General features: G+C 42.7%; 1 protein-coding gene across 1 annotated transcript in view; it reads left to right on the top strand.

Moving 5' to 3' along the window:
- The window catches only part of NUDCD1 (NudC domain containing 1), a 358,283-nt gene extending 345,602 nt beyond the window's left edge, over positions 1–12,681 (top strand). Inside the window, exon 10 of the mRNA XM_029591903.1 lies at positions 12,223–12,681. Coding sequence (XP_029447763.1) covers positions 12,223–12,515 — 293 coding nt within the window. The 3' untranslated portion in view covers positions 12,516–12,681. The remainder of the gene's footprint in view (positions 1–12,222) is intronic.
- Positions 12,682–21,090: the final 8,409 nt, after the last annotated feature.

The raw sequence follows: 21,090 nt of genomic DNA, 5'->3' as shown, positions 1-21,090 counted from the left end.
AATGAGTATTTACTGAAGATGTCAAAGACTAAGGGGAGCCATTGCCAGAACCTACACAACATTCCAAATTAGAAATCTTAAGTAACAGTATAACTAAGTACTAACTGCCCTGTGTTTTCAATTAATAAGTGCCTGTTTCCTTTGCACCCTCCTCTGTTTTGCACTTCCCCTTGCTTTTGTTCATTTACTCTTCTTTCCCCTTTCTTGTGGAACCAGATTCTTACTCCAGTCCAGTTTGTTCCATCACTCTTTCACTTTAAAATGATCATCAAGACACATCTCCTGACCCTCTCAAACAGATTTAATACTGTATGAAGTTGATTGTAGGTATATATTTTTTTACCATGTGTTTAGGAGTGTAATAGAATAATTAGTAGTAGCAAAAAGTATATGTTAAGAAATATTTATTACTATAATGCTTTGGTCCTTAATTTAATAAATGGGGAAACACAAAATCAACATGTCCTGATAAAGAAATAGTGATACTTTAATGCTAACACTTCCCTTGACAGCTTGGCAGGGGAGCCTGAAATACTTGATGGTTTAAAGACCATCTTGAACTTGACAAATCAGTTCTTTGGGCTGACTACGGAAATCAAACAACCCTTCAAGTTAAGTTAAGAAACCTTATTAATAAGAATGTGAAGAAATTTTGTGAATTCATATTATCACTTCAAATATTGCATCACTTTAAAATTTTAAAAAATGACTGATGATTAAACACTGTGGCAATGATTAAGATGAGCGTAGCACACCAAATGTGTATCTACTAAACACATTTTGTCCAAATACGATGGTCATCAAAAATTGCTGCTGTTTAATTATGGTATGTTAGTTTTTTTCTTGAAGACTATATCAGACAAAACAATTTTATACTTAGCAGGATAATGCTGGGAGAAAAAAAGTACTAATATTTATTTATTTAAACACATTTCATATTCCACTAATCAACAAATCCTTCTCTACCGTAAAAAAAAACAAACAAAAAACCCACCTTCTAGCCTAAGTAGCACATCATGTCTGGAAACATATAAATTTGAAAGCCATTTAAAAGGGTATCATTTCTGAGGGAAAGAAGCATACAAACCACATTTTAGTCTATCTCTGGTATAAAAGAAATTAATAAACTGGCATGTTTTAAGGTTTCCTATTTTGGCATAGTGTCCACTGGAGTTAAAGCTTCAAAAAGGGAATCCACTTAGGAGTTCTTATTTAATTCAGCTTGTAGCTCTTCGGATGACACCAAGGAATCACTTTTAACTCTCTTCTGAGATTTGATTGTTAGGTGGAATTGGTTGTTTAAGAATTTGCAGAAAGCTATTTTATAAAAAGGTCTTCAAGTGAAAGGTTATCATTTTTTGGAAAATGCGATAATCCAAAGATCTTTATTTTGGGCTCATAGAACAGAGTCTCAATTTCTTTTTCTAAGAGAAACATTATCTTTGACCAAAACTGCTGTATTTGCTTGTAAGTACAAAACTTTATTTTCCAAAGCCTCCAGCTGGTTAGAACCTTCCAAAGATTTCTCTTCATGCAATCAAGAGTCTGTGAAGAAATGTCAATAGAAGATTTCATCAATTTTTATGTAAATAATAGTGTAATATTGGCCTGTCACAGGAAGGATCCACAACCACCCAGACTAACATGGGTTTTTTTTATCAACTGCGGCAAAGACACTGCCAACGCCTGTCTGCTTGAACCACCATGCACTCCCATAGGCACGTGCATGCTATAAAGGCTTCAGGGTGGGAAAACCCTTTCCTGGCCCTCATGGATGATGTCAATGGCCAGCCTGCACTGTTTCCTTGCCACAGCAACAGGTCCTCCTGCTTCCAGCAGTGTGTATTGCTCCGGTGTTCCTGATCTTGCCTTATTCAAGCGTTCTTGTTCCTGCCCTGCCTCGTCCAGTCTGCCTTGCACCATCAGGTCAATCCTGCCCTATCTCCAGCCTTATCTTCCTGGTTCCTCACCTATCTACTTTGTATTGACCTTGCTATGGACCCATGCTATGCTCTTGCCTGCTGCCTACCACTGGCCTCTGCCACGGACCCAGACTATTTATTTATTTATTTATTTAGACATGTTTCTATACCACTTTTACAAAGTTTAGTCGAAACGGTGTACAAAAGATATAAATCATAAAATAAAATATAATTACAAAAATCTTATAATAAAAAATACAATAAAACAAAGTTCATAAATTATTAAATCTCATCAAATCAAACATAAGATCAAGACAAGTGCCATCTTATGATTATGGCGGTATATGAAAAGAAAAAGAGAAATGAGCGAAATGGGTGGTTATATTGAGTGTGGAGTGGTTAATGTTTAATTGAAGCAATTTTGAAAGCAATCTGAAACATGAGTTTTAAGGATTTCTTGAAGTGAGTTGGGTTGGATAGTGATCTTAATGAATCTGGTAATGCATTCCAAAGGGTGGGACCTGCTACTGAAAAGGCCCTTTTCCTTGTGATATCTAATTGTGCTTGCCGAGGTGAAGGGATGTCTAAGACGTTTTTTGTTAGGGATCTCAAATGTCTAGTGGGTTTGTAAATACGGAGTAGAGAGCAGAGCCAAGTAGAAGAAGTTATGGATGAGTGAATGGATAATGGTAAGGATTTTGTATTGTATTCTAAATTTTATTGGTAACCAATGATAAGTCTGAAGCACTGGAGTGATGTGAATTCTAATGGAAGTACCTGATAGGATACATGCTGCTGCTTTCTGGGCTAGTTGTAATGGTTGGATGATATTTTCGGGAAGACCTAGATAAAGAGAATTACAGTAATCAAGACCTGAAAAGATAAGAGATTGAAGAATAGTACGAAAATCTCAAAAGACAGTAATGGGCGAAGGCGCTTCAGAAGTTGTAGTTTGTAAAAGGAATTTCTTGTTACTGATGAGATATGTTGCTTCATGCTTAGGTCTGTATTGATAATTACACCTACATTTTTTTTTGCATAATTAGAGATTGGAATGGAGGTACCATTAACAGAAAGTGAGAAGGGGGACCAATGAAAGATTCTGAAATAGAGTGAGATGAACAATTTCTGTTTTAGCTGCATTTAATTTTAACCGGTTATGTGAAAGCCATGTGTTAATAGTTGTTAGATATAAGGAAACTAAGGAGAGAGTGACTGACCAGGATGTATTATATGGAACCATAAACTGTAAATCATCAGCATAGATTTTGAACTGTAAGTTTAGAGAAGAGAGAATACGGCAGAGTGGTAACAAATAGATATTACAAAGAATAGGAGATAATGAAGAGCCCTGAGGAACACCTGAAGCAATTGTGTAAGGATCAGAGGAATGATTGTCTATATTGACTTGAGTGCGATCTGTAAGAAATGAAGAAAACCACTACTCAGTTGCCTGCCGCTTGCCACTGATCTCTGCTACAGAACTCATATATGCTTTGATTGCCAATTGTCCTGACCTTGGCCCTAACGTGGACTCTTAGCATGTACGCCTTGTAGGACTGTTGCCTAAGTCCTGCTGTCTCTGGGACCCAAGTGCTCAACCTGTGGGGAATAAGGCCGATATTTTATTTATTTTATTTAAAAATGTATATACCGTATATCAAAAACTTTCTAAGCGGTTAACAGGAAACATACATAAAATCATAATACAAACATCATACAGAAATAAAATTAAAACTATTAAAATAGATAAAATACATAAAAGAAAAAATAAAACATATCGGTAGAAGACTGCCTGGAAGTTGTTGCTTAAGATGTTAAAAAACCTCTCTGAAAAGCTATGCACTTTCAAAAGCTTGAGTAAACAGGTGGGCCTTAAACAGTTTTCTGCACAGAGATCTCCTCCTTTATATTGAGTGGGAGAGCGTTCCAGAGAAGAGGACCTTGAACTTAAAATAACCTCTTGCGAGATTCGCCTAAGCAAATAATTTTTCGGAAGGGAAGAGTCAATGTGGTGAACATCCAGCCTTGTCCCAAACCAGGATGTGTTTGCCTGCTAATGGCGTTGGCCTAGTAGATTCGCCTACAAGGTTGCATCAACCATGCCACAGCACAAGGGTCCACTATCCTTACAAGTTTGCTGAGGCCATGGGACCTGGTCACTCCAGGCCATATCTGGACATATCCAGCAGCAACAGGATATGTTGAATCAAGTGAAGGGACTATTCAATGGACTGGTGGTATGAATGCGGTGCAAACCTAGCAACCCACACCGGCTCCGGTACCAATTCCCTTGGCTCCGCCTCTACCGGTGCTAGACTACCAGGACCTCTGCTGCAGCGTCTGTCACCACTCAGATACCTTGGGGACCACAAGGAGGGCAGGGTCTTTATGAATCAATGCAAAATGCATTTCCAGTTCCAGGTGGCTCTCTTCCCCTCAACTGCACGAAAGTAACATACATGCTGCTCTGTTGGGTGGATCCGCCCTCACTTGGGCATCACTGCTATGGTATTGAGAAGGTCTGCTCCTCCAGAATCTGTGTCTTTTCTTACAGTAGTTTTGGCTGGTGTTTGATGAACCAGACTGTACCTCCTCTGCAGCTATAGAACTTTTGAAAATCCGTCAAGGGACTCACACCATAGTCTAGTATGCTGTGCATTTCCGAACCTTGGCCTCAGAACTATGCTGGGGAGAAGACAGCCAGATGTCCATCTTTTGGCAAGGATTATCTGGACAAATTAAAGACGAGCTAGCAGGCCATGATATTCTGCCCACAGTAAAAGACTTGATTGCCCTAACCATCCGGGTGGATCTCAGGTTCCAGAATGTGCATAAGAGAACAACGTCTTGCATCGTGCCATCCACCTGCCTCCTTGGTTCCAGCATTCTATGACATCCTCATCCAGTTGTGCAAGCAACCCCATCAGAGGAACCTATGCAGCTAGATTGCTCTAAGATTACCAAGGAGGAAAAGTGCAGATGGAGACAATTATCTCTGGTTATACCTTGCTGGTCAGGAGCATTTCACCAATTGCTTCCCCGAGAAGTCATCAAACTCGCACACCTAAGACTGGTTGGAGAGGCAACTCTAGGCCGAATCCCTCACTCTCCACAATCGATGGTCACTGTTTGTCTCATCATTTTGGATACCATGATCTACACAGAGGCCTTCCTGGATTCCAGGACAGGAGGTAATTTTATCGAGGATGTACTAGTTCGACCACATAGCCTGCCCATGATGCTAATTTCCAGCAGAAAAGAACCAGTGAGCTGACACTTTCTCTCAATCTTTTGAAATCGACAATGCCCTGGATGTCTCTTGCCACATCATAGACCCTGCAAAAATGGCCGCTGATGCCATACCCATATCACCTGGAAAAACTGTAGTATCTAAATGACTCAGGGAGAAAAAGTACTCAAATGGCCTTATGATTCCTATCTAGCCAGACATCCTGGGATCGCCAGATCCAAGGAGCTAATTACCCGCCATTATTGGTGGCCTCAAGAGAAACAGTACATGAAGCATTACGTGGAATCCTGCCTCACATGTGCATTGCTTAAAATCTCTTGAGCTCGCCCTTGGGAGCTTTTACAGCCATTGCCACCCTCTGAGGAACCCTGGACCCTCTTGGCCACTAACTTTGTCACTGACCTACCTGTCTCTAATGACCACACCACTATGGGGCGGATTTTCAGAGCCCTGCGCGCCGGTGCGCCTATGTTCAATAGGCCTACCGGAGCGCGCAGACCCCGGGACTCGCGTAAGTCCCGGGGTTCTCAGAGGGGGGTGTGTCGGGGGGCGGGATGTAGTGTTTCGGGGGCGGGCCTGGGGGCGTGGTTACGGCCCGGGGCGGTCCGGGGGCATGGCCGCGCCCTCCGGACCCGCCCCCAGGTCGCGTCCCGGCGCGCGGGGATTTACGTCTCCCTCTGGGAGGCGTAAATCCCCCGACAAAGGTAAGGGGGGGGGTTTAGACAGGGCCGGGCGGGTGGGTTAGGTAGGGGAAGGGAGGGGAAGGTGAGGGGAGGGCAAAAGAAAGTTCCCTCCGAGGCCGCTCCGATTTCGGAGCGGCCTCTGAGGGAACGGAGGTAGGCTGCTCGGCTCGGCGCGCGCCGGCTATATGGAATCGATAGCCTTGCGCGCGCCGATCCCGGATTTTAGCGGATACGCGCGGCTACGCGCGTATCTACTAAAATCCAGCGTACTTTTGTTGGCGCCTGATGCGCCAACAAAAGTACGCCAAATCGCGCTATTTGAAAATCTACCACTAAATGAATAGTGGTGGATCACTTTTCCAAGATGGCTCACTTCATTCCGCTTCTTGGACTGCCATCTGCACCAGTGTTGGTGTGCCTCTTTGTGCAACATATTTTCCATTGACAGACTTCTTTCTCATATTCTCTGACTGAGGATGCCAGTTCACTTCCCAGTTTTGGGAAAGTCTTTATAAGAAATTTGGCATAATTCTTGACTTCACTTCTGTGTACCATCTGCAAACTAATGTACAGATGGAAAGGATCAACCGGACCCTCAAAAGTTTCCTATGGGCATTTGTCAATGAAGGCAAAAATGATTAGGCTTCTCTCCTCCTCTGGGCAGAGTTCTGCCACAATCATGTGGTGAGTTCTGCCACAATCATGTGGTGAGTTCTGCTGGATTGTCACTCTTCCAGATGGTCTTTGGTCACAACCCTAGTGTACCACTCCAGGTTCCAATCTCTGTTTCCTATCCAGCAGCTAATACCATGAGTCTCAACCTCAGAGACCTGTGGTGCAAAACACATCAACTGCTCATCGTGAATGACAACTGAGTCAAGAAACAAGCTGACAAGAGGCACCAGCTGGCACCACAATTCAAACCTGGAGAACTCCTGTGGCTAAGCACTCGAAACCTATGTCTCAAGATGCCATCAATGAAGTTTTCACCTAGGTTTATTAGACCTTTCCCCATTCTGTGGCAAATAAGGGCATTTTTTTTACCATCTAAAACTTCCATCCACATTGAAAATTCATAATGTTTCAAGTTTCCCTCTTGAAACCTCTGTTTCTGTCTTTACCTTCATATCACCTTCCCTGTCCACAGAAGCAGTTTCTGAAACTGATATGGAATTTGAGGTAAAGGAAATCCTAGACTCCAGGAGGCATTGAAATAGACTTGAATGCCTCACTGGTGCACTACAGTCCCTTGCACCCTGGCCATGGGGGAAGGAATGAAGGACTTGAACAGGTAATTGAAATTGGTTATTTACTCTCTCAGACAATAGAAAGACTGGGGGCACTCCATGAAGTTAGCAAGTAGCTCATATTTAAAACAAATAGACTTAGTTTTTGGGTACTTGCCAGGTTCTTATGGCCTGGATTGGCCACTGTTGGAAACAGGATGCTGGGCTTGATGGACCCTTGGTCTGACCCAGTATGGCATTTTCTTATGTTCTTAACCTCAAAGATGGTCAGAGCAGAGGTGGTAGCTCCCTAACGTACCAAGAATGGCTTCTCTTTTGGGTCCGCTCTGGAGGACTTTGTGGCATGGTCAGGAAGCCCCCAAATGGGGGGCTGTCTTCAGCACAGCATGGCCAATTTGCCTTTCAGCCCACCCAAGGGCCCAAGCACAGATGCAGAACTGGTCCCTTCTCCTAGCAACTTGGAATGACGAGAGGGTCTGTGCCGAGCACATTCATGTTCCTCAGGCTTTCTGACTGTTCTCTTTTCAGAGCATGGTCTCACCATGCTCCCCAACCTGGGGGAAAGCCAGACCAGCCCCAAGGCCCTTGCTCCCATTGGAGAGGTGAGGGTAGGCCCCTGTCTAGTACTTGGCAATCTGCAGCCATGTAGAGTGCCTGTCCCACTCAGAAGCATGGCTTCCTGGCTGATCAAACCAGCAGCATATGTTTCTGATAAAGTTTAAGCTACACACATGTTAAGTACACATGGCTGGTACAGTGAAGCTCTGAATGGCTCATTAAATCAATTATGGTTCCATCTGTTACTTGGATAACTATTGTAATTGTAGAGCTAATACATGCCAATGAGTGCTGACTCCTAAGATATAGTGTGCATATTATCGCAGACAACACAAAGCATGAAAACTCCCAAGGGGTAGAAGTCGAGAATTGCAAACAGCACAAAGACGTAGACAGGTGGTGTGAGAGGAGAAACTAGTATTTTTTTCTATCTTCACATTTATATTTGGGAAGAAAGCATCCCAGTATAACCAAAAAAGAAGCGGGGTGGGAGAACTAGGCTGGGATTCAAACAGAAAACAAAACGGAGGCATCAAATCCCAAGTTGGTACATCAGGAGCATGACAAGCAGGCAGAGTGTAGGAAAGATCCCAAAGGTGGTACATCTGGGGCATGACAGCTACGTAGAGCGGCAGCAATTCATCCAAAGTGCTTTGTCATCATGTCACTTGTGTGGAAATTCGGAAAGTCGAGCAAAGGTATTTTGATTGTCAAAAAGACCAATTTTTCCATCAAGTCTGGTGCCAGTTTTAAATGATGATGGCTCATGATGTCCCCTGCCATTAAGAGAAGATACATTCACTGGGTATCTGGCTGATGGGTAGGAAAGATAGTGCTGACTCATCTTGACTAGGTCTGGCCAGACATCAAACTTGTGTGCCCGATATGGCAGTGGATCTGAGTCTATGTCCTCGATGGATTCCATTTGATAACATGTACGGAAATTTCTTCTGTAGCTTCCTTTGTTGGGTTGGGGCAAAAGTTTCTCTTACCAGCCACTATAACTATGGCCTTTACCAAGAGAGATGGTTCTGTGGGGGATAACATGGTTTGGCATAGAGGTAGCTGACAGGGTGCTGCTTGTGCTTACACTACTCTCTATGCCCCCAATGTGCCTTTGCCTCTGATTCTCCTGTTCATGCATCCTAGCTGACAAATATCTCCCTCATGTATGTGAGATACTGGGACTGGAGGATAAAGACTCCCTTTCACCTGTGGATCACAATGTGTGGCCAGCATATAAGTATTGTTTTCTCTAAAAGGTTTGTTTCACTTGCACCTGTTACTTCAAGAAATCCACAAACTGCAACACCTCTGCTTCCATTCCCTCTTGATTATGGAAACCCTTTAAAATTTCCTCCAGAATATTTACTATACGGAGCTTCTGGAACTCAGATCCTCCATGGCATCTTTGAAAGGCTTCATGATTTGTATCTGCTGCCTCATCACTACCTAATCATGATGCCCAGGGGACAATCCACACCTAGCTCTGTTTCTAGAAACAGGTCACAAAAGGCTGTCTGCTACTCCATTGACCACTGCAGCATAAGATAGATGGAATTCCAGTGGGTGCCAACATCTTGAATCAGATGCTTATGAGGTATCCCAAATTCTTCCTGCTTCTCACAGAGAAGCTGTGCCCCTGTCACGATTCGATGAAAATTTCATGCTATTTTCCTAGTTTCCTGAAGGACTAGAGTTCCATTGTCCTTGGTCCCCAACCCCAGGGCATCCCTCACTGCCAGGTGCAGCAAGTGTGCAAAGCAACAGATCCCTAGATAAGCTCCCAAGTTCCACTGTCTATCACAAAGAAACTTGCCTGAAGTTTTCTACCTCTCCGGTCTAGTTACCCAACCCTTCAGCATCTTTCTTATGACTGATAGACTATTGCACAAAGTATGAGGTATAACCATCATTTTACCCATTTGTTTTTAAACAAAAGTGCATCCCTGCTAAGAATACAAAAACATTCAATTAAAATCATCTCCTTAACATCAAGAAGAAAGATATACCTTATTAAAATAATAATTCCAGCAAAAAGAATTCAGGATTTATTCTAGCTATAGACATTACCAGTCTATTCTCTTATTGGGAATATGTTTATAAATCTTTTATCTACAAATTATAGCTCTTAGAATCGAATTGTCACAAAATCAGTATTTTGTTTTTTTACTTTTTCATATGTATATAAGTATAGATTTGTAATTCTTATTCTTGTGAAAAACATTTGATACAGCAAAAGATAATAAATATATATATATATATTCTGTATATAAAATACAGGCTAACACACATGACTTGTGATTGAAAACTAGAAGAAATCCTTGAATGATCATATTTTTCTGATTACATTAATTGTATTGGGCCACTTATGTATGCAGGGTGCTGTACAGAATATTTCACAGAGTAACAGTGGTTTTGGGGCAGACCCATTTTCTTAATGGCAGTGCTGCACACTGCCATGAGGAAGACCCGAGTTTGATTCCTGAGTCAGGTCATCATCTTCTTTCTGGGCCAACCAGGGCTGGGGATGCTGCAAAGGCTATGGTGAAATCTACTGGTTGGTTTTATGGCCCATGATTGTAGGGTTCCAGAGAGAGCCCTGGTGCATGGTCTCTAGCCAAGAATTGTCACTGCAAAGATTAGGCTAAGTGGGTTGGGAGGGGAGGGCAACATCCTCATTTAGTTGCGAATGATAGCTCATGGCATGACATTTCATCCCAAATTCTGATGGAACTGGAAGCTGAAAGGAAGAGGAGGAAATTGCCAACCTCCCCCTCCCCCCACACTCCCTGAAAATAAATAGTCCTACCCCCAAAGCTTTGTTTCTTGTGACCTGTGGCATCTTGAGCAGTCCTTGACTGGCCAGATCATAGACCCAGGCTACACTCTGGCTTATCTTTGATAAACCTTTTATTAATTACAGGAAAACAAAACAGAAGCAGCTTTGCTTACCTTTGCAATGCTCAGAAGCAAAAGTCACATATGTAATTCACAACGAGACAGCATTAGCTTTCTCTAAGTTTCCTTCTCTGAGCCCTGGTGCCTTATCCCTCTCCTCAAGGGAAGCACCCTACAACCAGGATTCCTTTGTGGCTGTCTTAGTAAGACTTCCTGCAATTGTTTTCTGCAATGGAACAAGTTTTCATTGATTTGATTTTGCATTTTATTTGTATTGTATGTTTTTACTTTGTGAATGGAACATTTGTAAATCACTTAGACCAATTTGTGTTAAGCGATTAATACATTTTAATAAATGAAAAAATGAAATGAAATTAGTGGACCAGGCTAAATACCTTGTCCTAGACTTTTAAGCAGGGACTAATATATACACTTTTACAGATGTTATTTCCCCAAGGGATGTACATTCGTTAAGTCATTTGTTTTGGCGATATGCAATTACCTCACGGACTTACAGTACACGCATAAAATCTATAGTACCTGTATATTTCCATACCTGGTTCTGCATGTACTATCCATTTTACGCGTGTACTGTAAATCTGCAAGGTATGCGCATACTGCTGAAACGATTGACCTAACGAATCTACACCCCTATTGGATAGGGAATAAGCAGGGAATGTTTTATGCCAAAGTTCTTTCATGCCATTAAATTATAAAATTGCTTAACAGTAGGTAACATTTATGTAGCAAATAGAAAATTATAAAATGTTTCAAATCTTTGTGCATCACATACTTTTTCTCCTATTCCCTATTTCTGTTCATTCTTCTGCCATGTTACTATCTTTTTATTCATTCATGCCCTTCCAACTCTTGTCTTCATTTCCCTTGTGTTAGTTTATCATCTTGCCCTGACTCCTGGCTTCCTACGAATGCCATCCTTTTGCCTTTTTTACTATCTGATTTCTTCATCTTATATTTTTTCTGCCTCTTCCTGTTTTTCCTGCTGCTATTTTTCTCTTTTCAGTTAACTCCTTTCCTTTTACCAATTTTCTTCTTTGACCCTTTTGTCTTACTGCTCACCCCTTTGTCTTCCTCTTTCAACCACTTTTTGTTTGTTTGCCCCTCCTTTTTTCCTCTCTGTATCTTTCTTCACCTCCCTTTTGCTTCTTTGCCATCTTCCCTCATTTTTCTTCCATTCTCCACTTGTGGTGTTTCCTTATCCACTATTCCCTATCCTTTTTTTTTTTTCTATCTTACCTGGTGCTTTTTCTTTTTATCTACTTCTCCTTTCCTAGGATACCGCTAAATTGAGGCAGGTGCACAGAGAGCTTTCCCAGCCTCATTGCAGGGTTCTCTATCTGCAGCAGCACCTACTGGCAGGAACATTGCATTACCATAAAGCATGAGAGAGAAAGAAAGTTGCCAAGCAAGTGATGCTATTCAAACTAGATTTTGCCTCTTTCATGTTCTTTCTTTTTTTGCATTATATTATATTTTTCTTCCTGTGGATGAGAGAGTTGGGCCAGGGTCTCCATGTTCACGGCTCCGTATGCTTACTTCTACCCTACATTACCACCTTAACAGAACTATGATTACAGGAACAATTTGAGACATTAATTTGCAAAGGTTCTTACTGATGTGTGGGTTTGTGTTTTTAGGCTACGTGCAAGCATCAAAACAGGACAAGAAGTTCTTCACTTGTGCTCCAAACAACTCCTATGCTGCCCTCTGTGAGTGTCTGCGCAGGGTATTCATCTATCGTCAGCCCACTCCTGTGCCCACCGTGCTGTATAACAGGAAGGAGGGAAGACAAGTAGGACAGGTTGCTAAGCAGCAGGTAGCAAGCCTGGAAACCAATACTCCTATCTTGGGCTTTCAAGCTACAAATGAAAGATTGTTTGTCTTAACAGCAAATAACCTATTTCTTGTAAAGGTAAATGTAGTTAATTAATGATGGTGCACTTCTTTGTACTCTGAGCTATTTTAACAGATTTAAAACAATCTTCTGACCACATGCACTTATAAGATTTGTATGTGTCCTGTTTTACTATGGGAATGATTAATTGTGTTTTGCCTGAATCTTTAGCTTGTCGAAATAATAAAATCTCTAAAATGCATTTTATTGTATTCTTTATTTCACATTTACACAAAACAGCAATTCATTCATCGTACTGTAGCAGACTAATTTGTAATCTGTTGCCAGAGGCTTAGCTCGCTTTGTACAATCTGACATGGTTTGTGTCTTGCTTTTCTTTTTTTTTTTCCTCGTTAAAGTTTTCCGCTGTCCGTTTGCAGCTATGAGCATTTTCACTATTTAACTTGGCTTCCTTCAGCAAGGTGAGATGTTTAGTAAACCTGGTAGGCAGATTTCTGCAGACCTAACAATTGTTGTTCTACTCCTAATTCTAAATTGTTATATCCGTTCTGTGTCATGCTTGTTCACCCTGGCCCTTGCTCCCTCCCTCTGCTCTAGCAACAAATTCCCCCTCTAACTGGTAATGCCTCCTTTTTGGAGGCATTACCAGTTAAAGAAATTGATCACATTTATTTGACATAATCTCTCTCTAGTCACTGTTAATACACAAATACAGTCTAGATAAACATACCATCGACGGTAACAGTATTTTTTTCACCATGCTTTGCAGCATGTCTGATTATGCTTGTATATTATATTTCCCCCTATATCTAGCCTACAGCTATAATTGTTATTGCTATAAGATTAGACAGGTTTTTACAATTCATTTTTGCAGAGAAAATGCAGACATTGGTTTTAAACACCAGTTAACCAGTTAGAATCAAAGAATTTGGGTTATAGCATGCATTTGCTAAGACATATAATGAGTTTAATAAGTACTAAAATGATCAGCTTAGAACTGACAACTAGACATTTTGAAGAAAACAATTAGAAATATTCTATATAAAAGTAATTGCACAGTTTCATTGTGATTTGATATTTATCTGAAGAAGATATAGTTTTGGTTTTCTTAATGCTATTCATGCATAAAGTAGGAATTGTGATGGATAAACTTCTGTGCTATAACCCCTACTCTCTCCAGTTGGTCAATTCACATTACCTTCCTGTGCTTCAGGCTACCCATACTGTATGTGATTTGATAATAGTTCTTTCCTCACTGCAGATACTCTATGTGGACTACAAGCACAGTACACACAGGCAAGTTATTTTACTTTGGAGGTAACTTCCTGAACGTTTCTAAAATACTTCCATTTTAATGATTTCCCTTAATCCATTTTGTGGTTTGAGGTTCTTGCAAAACCTAAACTCCATTATATATAATAATTGTCTGAGAATCAGCATTTAGTGAGATTCTGTGTTTCATCTCCTAACAGGTGAGCAAAAACAGTACAAAAACCATAATGTACTAAAATACAATATTAAATTATACAAATTGCATTGTCAATTGATTTCTTAATGGTCAATAACTGGGGCATCCATGCCTAACCCAGTTTTACACTTCTCCCACTACAATAACACAATTTACAAGCATTGCTAAAGTGGACCAGGTGCTTTAAGTAAAGAGCAGAAAGATTCCAAATTACCCCTGTCAACTGACAAACAGGGTGTTAATACAAACAAAAAACATACTTTAGACTTCAAAAACTGACATTTCAAAGAATAAGATCTGAAAGTCTATAGCACTGAATGAAGAGAGAGATATAACTGGCATCTCAGAGACCTGATGGAAGGAGAATAACCAATGGAACACTATGATACCAGGGTACAAATTATATTGAAATGATAGGATGAATCAAATTGGTGGTGGGGAGGGCACTATATGTTAGAGCAGTGGTTCTCAACCTTTCTAATGCCGTGACCCCGAAATACAGTTTCTCATGTTGCGGTGACCCCTTGCCCTGCCCTTGCCCCGCTCTCGCAGGGCGAGGGCGGGGTGAGGGTGGGGCTTTGGTCATATGGGGGCGGGGTTATGGATGGGGTTGGATTTTAGTGCATACTTATTTATTATGACATTTATAAACAGAACCACCATTCCTCATAAAACAATAAAATTAAGAAACATAAAGCATCAGTTATAATAGTAAAACCATACTAATAAAAGAATATTTTAAAATTACTGATAAATAGAATTTCTATTAATTAAAATCATATACATTTTTATAATTTCCCACACACCAATAATATTTCAAAACAGCACATATATCAAATAACACACAATAATTAAAACTAATAAGGATTTTAAAAAGCCCCTGCTGTCCATACATGGGAGCTCTTGATTTCCAGTCACCCTGATATTGTCGAGGATTAGGAGGTTATCCTCTCTCTCTCACACATACACTCACATGTCCATTCTCTCTCACACATACACTGTCACATACTTACACATTCATGCTCTTATACCCACCATAACCTCTCACTCTCACAGACACTGATACACTCTCAGGGTGTAAGATACTCTCTCCCCCCCCCCCCCCCACTCACACACACACACTCTTACTCCCCTGGATTTTCTCATACACACTCATGCTCTCACTCTTACTGGCTCCCTCACAACCTCAGAGCCTCTCAGATAAAACTCTATGCAGCAGAAATAATGCTGAATGTTGAGAATTGTGTTATGCAGACTAATCTGGAAAATGCACTAATTTCTACATGAGTCATAATGAATCAGTCCTCAGCTGCAGGCATCAATTGATTATCCTGGCTCCCTTTATGTTTGCCAAATACAGTTCATGTGTAACAGCAATCCTAATTCTCCACCAGATCAAGCTGATTTCACATCCCACTTCATACTTTGTCACCTTCAGCTGAGTCAAACAATTAATCTAATTACTGCCACTGCTGCCACGTGGCTATTGGGGAGACACTGATTGCTGCTATTGGCACTGAAGCCCATTCTGCTGCCTCCTCTGTGCAGGCCCCGTGGGTTTCCACTTCCTCCATGTTGATCTCGTACATTGTGAGATCCGCCATAGAGAAAGTGCTACTCTTGCACATTCCCAAAGATTACATGTGCCAATCAGTAAAAAGTATTTTTTTTTACATCTGCTTCCCTTTCTAATTTTTTGCCATTTCCTTTTATATTGCCTTTTTTCCTATTTCTTTTCTCTCCACCTGTCTTCTTCCCTCAAACACACAGTCAGGTTCTCATTCTCACATGCATTTCTCTCTCTCACACACATACACAGGCTCTCACTGGCACAGGCTATCTGAGTCTCACACACAGGCTCTCTCACACCCCCACATGCTGCCTTGCTCAAGCACAGGCTCTCACTCTTACATGCTGTCTCTTTCACACACACAGAGGCTCTCACATGCTGTCTCTGCAAACACACACAGTCTCTCAACTCATCTCATACTCGCACACACCTCTCTCTCACCTCTGGGCCTCTTCTTTACGGGTTGCCACAGGATGGGCTCTGCAGTGGCCCTAGTCTTCCCGGCCCCGCTGCTCCTCTTCTGCACGCGGCTGAAGCGCCTCTTCTACCCACGCGGCTGACGCGCCTCCTCCTTCCTCCCCATGCGGCTCCGGCAACATTTGTCTTCCGGGGCAGGGCAGGCAGGAAGGCAGTAGGAGGAGCACCTGCAGTGGCTGATACACCTCCTTCCTGCCTGCGCGGCTCCAGCAACATACGTCACTGCGACGCTCTACCTTATTGGGCCATGTCTCTTCTCTTTTGAGGTTGGAGGAGGCAGGTCGCCAGCTTCGCCCCGCCTCCCCGCAGCAGCCGTGGCGCCACGGACCAACAAAAAACCCCAACGGCCCGGTACTGGTCCGCGGACCGGTGGTTGGGGACCTGCTTTAGGCGCAGGGCCGGTGCAAGGGTATTAGGCGCCCTAGGCGAAACGTCAGCTATGCCGCCCCCCCCTCCCCGCCTCCACACACTATTAACTTACATTGTGCATTAATGAAAATAACGAAGTCTGTATTTATAACAGAACACTTATTTGACATTTTTATGCCATGTAAACCATTGAGATGATTTGTCTTATCGACGGTATAGAAACTCTTTTATAAATAAATAAATAAAAATATATAAAATAAACATAAACCAAAGCTATACTTGTTGCTCAAACAAAAAAAGCAGACACATCACATAATATTAAATAATTAAAATGGCAGTCAATCAAGAAAAATGAACTTAAAAAGCTATCTTTACTTACCCCCTCCAGCAGCTCTCTTACTCTTCTTCCATGCAGGCTGTAGTACACACCAGAAGCAGCAGTAGTGGCTAAGCTCTATACCAGGGGTCAGGAACCTTTTTGGCTGAGAGAGCCATAAACGCCACATATTTTAAAATGTAATTCCATGAGAGCCATACAATATGTTTAAAACTAAATACAAGTAAATGTGTGCATTTTATGTAAGATCACACTTTTAAAGTACAATAAGTCTCTGAAAATATTACACCAGGCCTTAAGACACCAATACATCTCCTATTAGGAAAACGGACCAAGTCAGGCTGCTATAGAGTCCTACACAGAAACAACACGCCAGCAGAAAACCTCACCTGAATCACGTGCTGTCCCTCACCTAACATAGAATAAAGAGACCAAAACGCATAACAAGAAGCATGCAGACAAAAACTGAATTGGAAACTGCAACAAGCCAGAGTCTCTGTATGCAGTGTAACAAAGGAAAAAAGAAACATCACCCATCCTTATAAAACAAATCAAGAAATATAAAATCATCAGCAGTAAAACTGTACTAACAAAAAGAACATATTTCGAAACAGCTGATGAGTGGAATATCCAATAATTAAAAACTCATATAAAACATTTCCAGATACCAACAAAATATTTAAAAATAGCAGACACAAAGACCCAGTAATGAAAAATAATAAGGATACAAACATTTTTTTGCTCTGCATACCTGGGAACATTTGATATCCAGGTGTCCTGAGATTGTTCTGAATTAGCAGGAGGTGGGGTGGTTTGCTTGGAACTTTCTCCTCTCTCAGTCACATTCCAGCGTTCTCTCTCACACTGGCTCTCAATGACACACCTATACACACATGCTGTCAGTACTCACATATACACATGTTTTTTCTCTCTCATATAGGCTCTTAATTACACATTTACACACATGCTGTCTATCTTTTCACGCTTATACACACACACAGGCTTTCAATCACATAAATACATGCTGTCTTTTTCTCTCACACACAGACTCTCATTCACATGCTTACAAACATGTCCTCTCTTTCTCTCATTTACACACAGGCTCTCAATCACATACTCACATGCTCCATCACCTAAACCAGCTGTCAATCAGACACAGACACACATGATCTCTCTCTCTCATTTAAACACATGCTCTCAATCACATACTCACATGCTCCATCACCTAAACCAGCTGTCAATCAGACACAGACACACATGATCTCTCTCTTACTTATACACACAGGCTCTTAATCATACATACACATGATTTCTCTCACACACAAAGGATCTCAATCATACACACATACTCTTTCACACAAACTTACACATACAGGTTCCCAATGGTAAACTTACATTCATGCTCTCTCTCTCACAGGCAGGCTCTCAATCACAGACATACTCTCTTTCACATACACAGGCTCTCAATCATTCACATACATGCAATCTCTCACTCACACACACAGGATCTCAAACACACATGCTTGCTCGTTCATTCACTATCTCTCTCCCCCACCCCGGGAACTAGCAGCAGCAGCAGCCTCCTCCCAACGCTAACCTCTTCATTTTCAGCCCTCGCGGAGGCGGAGTCCCATCGGCCGCGGTTGAAACTCCATTTTCCTCCGAGCCGCGCTGCAGTCTTCTTCCCGTCAGACACTAGCGTGGCCTCTTCTTCCCGCGCAGGCACCCGATGCTCTCCACTTCCTCTTCCGGGCCGCGGGAAGAAGAGAGCACGCCGGTGCCGCTGACTCAGCGGCACCGGCGTGCTCTCTTCTTCCCGCGGCCCGGAAGAGGAAGTGGAGAGCATCGGGTGCCTGCGCGGGAAGACTCCCGCGCAGGCACCCGGCTGACTCCAGTCGTGCCCGGCGTGCTCTCTTCTCCTCCCGCCCCCCCGCGGCCCGGAAGAGGAAGTGGAGAGCATCGGGTGCCTGCGCGGGAAGAAGAGACCACACTAGTGTGGTCTCCACTTCCTCTTCCGGACCGCGGGGGGGGGGGGGGGGAAGAAGAGAGCACGCCGGGCACGACTGGAGTCAGCCGGGTGCCTGCGCGGGAGTCATCGGGTGCCTGCGCGGGAGTCTTCCCGCGCAGGCACCCGATGCTCTCCACTTCCTCTTCCGGGCCGCGGGAAGAAGAGAGCACGCCCGGTGCCGCTGACTCCAGCTGTCCTGCCGCGTTCCGCCCGGGCTGACAGCAAAGGACTCACATGCTTGAAAGCGCGGCTCTCTTAATTTTACCGGGGCAGTGCCGCCCCCGGGAAGCTGGCGCCCTAGGCGACCGCCTAGTTCGCCTAGTGCTTCCGCCGGCCCTGTTTAGGCGACCCCTGCGTTTTGGTCGTTCGACCCCCACCGGGGTCGCGACCCACAGGTTGAGAACCGCTGTGTTAGAGCATTGAGCCAAACAGGATAAGACATCTGCAGGAAACAAAATGCAATGTTGAATCTTCATGGATAGAAATTCCAGGTGAAAAAGGAATAAAATTATAGTGGGGATGTATTACTGTCCACCTGGCCAGAATGAACAGACAAGCAATGAAATGCTAAAATAAATTAGGAAAGTTAACAAAACCAGCATGAAAGATGATTTACATTACTTAGAAAACTTAAACAAAACCTCAGACAGCGAGAAAACAAATGGCGTAAGACCCCATGCCCGAGCATACTAGCCTACACTTTTACAGAAACACCACTCTTCGAGCTAAAAAAGATTTCTACACTCAGAGAATCCATGACCTCGTCTTTGACCCTAAGGCTCTATTCTCCTATTTTTTGGATCTCACAAAAACCACCACCCATCCATCCTGGACAAACAGGCACAATCAAGGGCAAATGAACTGGCAATCTTTTTCCAGAGCAAAATATCTAACCTATTAACACTCCTGTCCCCCAACTCTACCTCTACTCCCATTTCCATCTCTTCCTCCTCAAACACCGGATCATTACTGGAATCATTTCAACCTACTTCCGCTCTAGAGATAGAATCTTTAATAAAGAAAATGAAACCCTCATACCACCCCCTCGACCAAATCCCAACTAAACTTCTCTTATCGGTGCCAGACACCATTTCCAAGTATCTAGCGGATATCATAAACTGCTCACTATCTCGAGGAATCTTCCCGGACATCCTAAAAATCGCCACCCTCAAACCCCTTCTCAAGAAACCAAACCTAGACCCTAGGGAACCCAACAACTTCTGCCCCATCTCCAACCTGCCTTTTGTGCTAAGATTATGGAAAAACTAGTCAATACCCAATTATCAGACTACCTGGAAGACCACAACATTCTCCACCCAACGCAATATGGATTCCGCACATCACTAAGCACCGAAACCCTCCTCATCTCCCTTACAGATCACCTCATCATGGGTCTAGACTCTGGACACTCCTTCCTTCTAGTACTTCTTGACAACTCGGCCGCATTTGACACGGTGAATCACTCCATTCTCCTTAAACGACTTTCAGACATCGGGATAACAGGTACGGCCTTCAAATGGTTCGACTCCTTTCTCAGTAACAGAGGCTACAAAGTAAAGATCAATAACAAGGAATCTCCTCTCATTAACTCCTCAAGAGGAGTTCCGCAGGGCTCCTCTCTGTCCCCCACACTCTTCAACCTATACCTTCTTCCCCTCTGCCAGTTGCTTATGAACCTAAAACTTAAACACTATCTGTACGCCGACGACGTACAAATCCTGATCCCAATAACCGAATCCTTCTCAAAAACACTTAAGTTCTGGGACAACTGTCTCCAAGATATCAATTACCTCCTCACTAACCAAAACCTAGTTCTGAACACGTCTAAGACAGAAATGCTCCTTATATCTCCCAACCACAATGATAACCTTCAATCGACCCACACCAACACCCTGGTCAGCCAAGCAAGAGACCTCGGAGTTATAATTGATAACCAGTTAAATCTAAAGAAGTTCATCAACAACACAACCAAAGACTGCTTCTTCAAATTTCAGGTGCTAAAAAGACTCAAACCACTTCTGTACTTTCAGGACTTCAGATCTGTACTCCAGGCCATTATATTTTGCAAATTAGACTACTGCAATTCCATTCTACTAGGCCTTCCCGCCTCCTCCACCAAACCGCTTCAGATGCTTCAAAACTCGGCTGCTAGAATCTTAACAAATTCCAACAGAAGAGACCACATCACACCCATCCTAAAAAATCTGCACTGGCTCCCTGTAAGCTTTAGAATCCTAGACAAGTGTCTCACCTTCATTCACAAATCCATTTACAACCGGCCCCCTATCGATATCCACTACCCACTCACTCTGCACACCTCTTCTAGACCCATCAGAGAAGCTTACACGGGCTCACTGCACCCTCCTCCAGCCAAATCCACACTCCACTCATCCACCTTCTCAACAGCGGCGCCAACCATCT

This window comes from Rhinatrema bivittatum, chromosome 2, assembly GCF_901001135.1.
Source record: "Rhinatrema bivittatum chromosome 2, aRhiBiv1.1, whole genome shotgun sequence".
NCBI lineage: Eukaryota > Metazoa > Chordata > Amphibia > Gymnophiona > Rhinatrematidae > Rhinatrema > Rhinatrema bivittatum.
The sequence above is the reverse complement of the archived record's forward strand: the minus strand, read 5'-3'. Positions and strand labels throughout refer to the sequence as shown.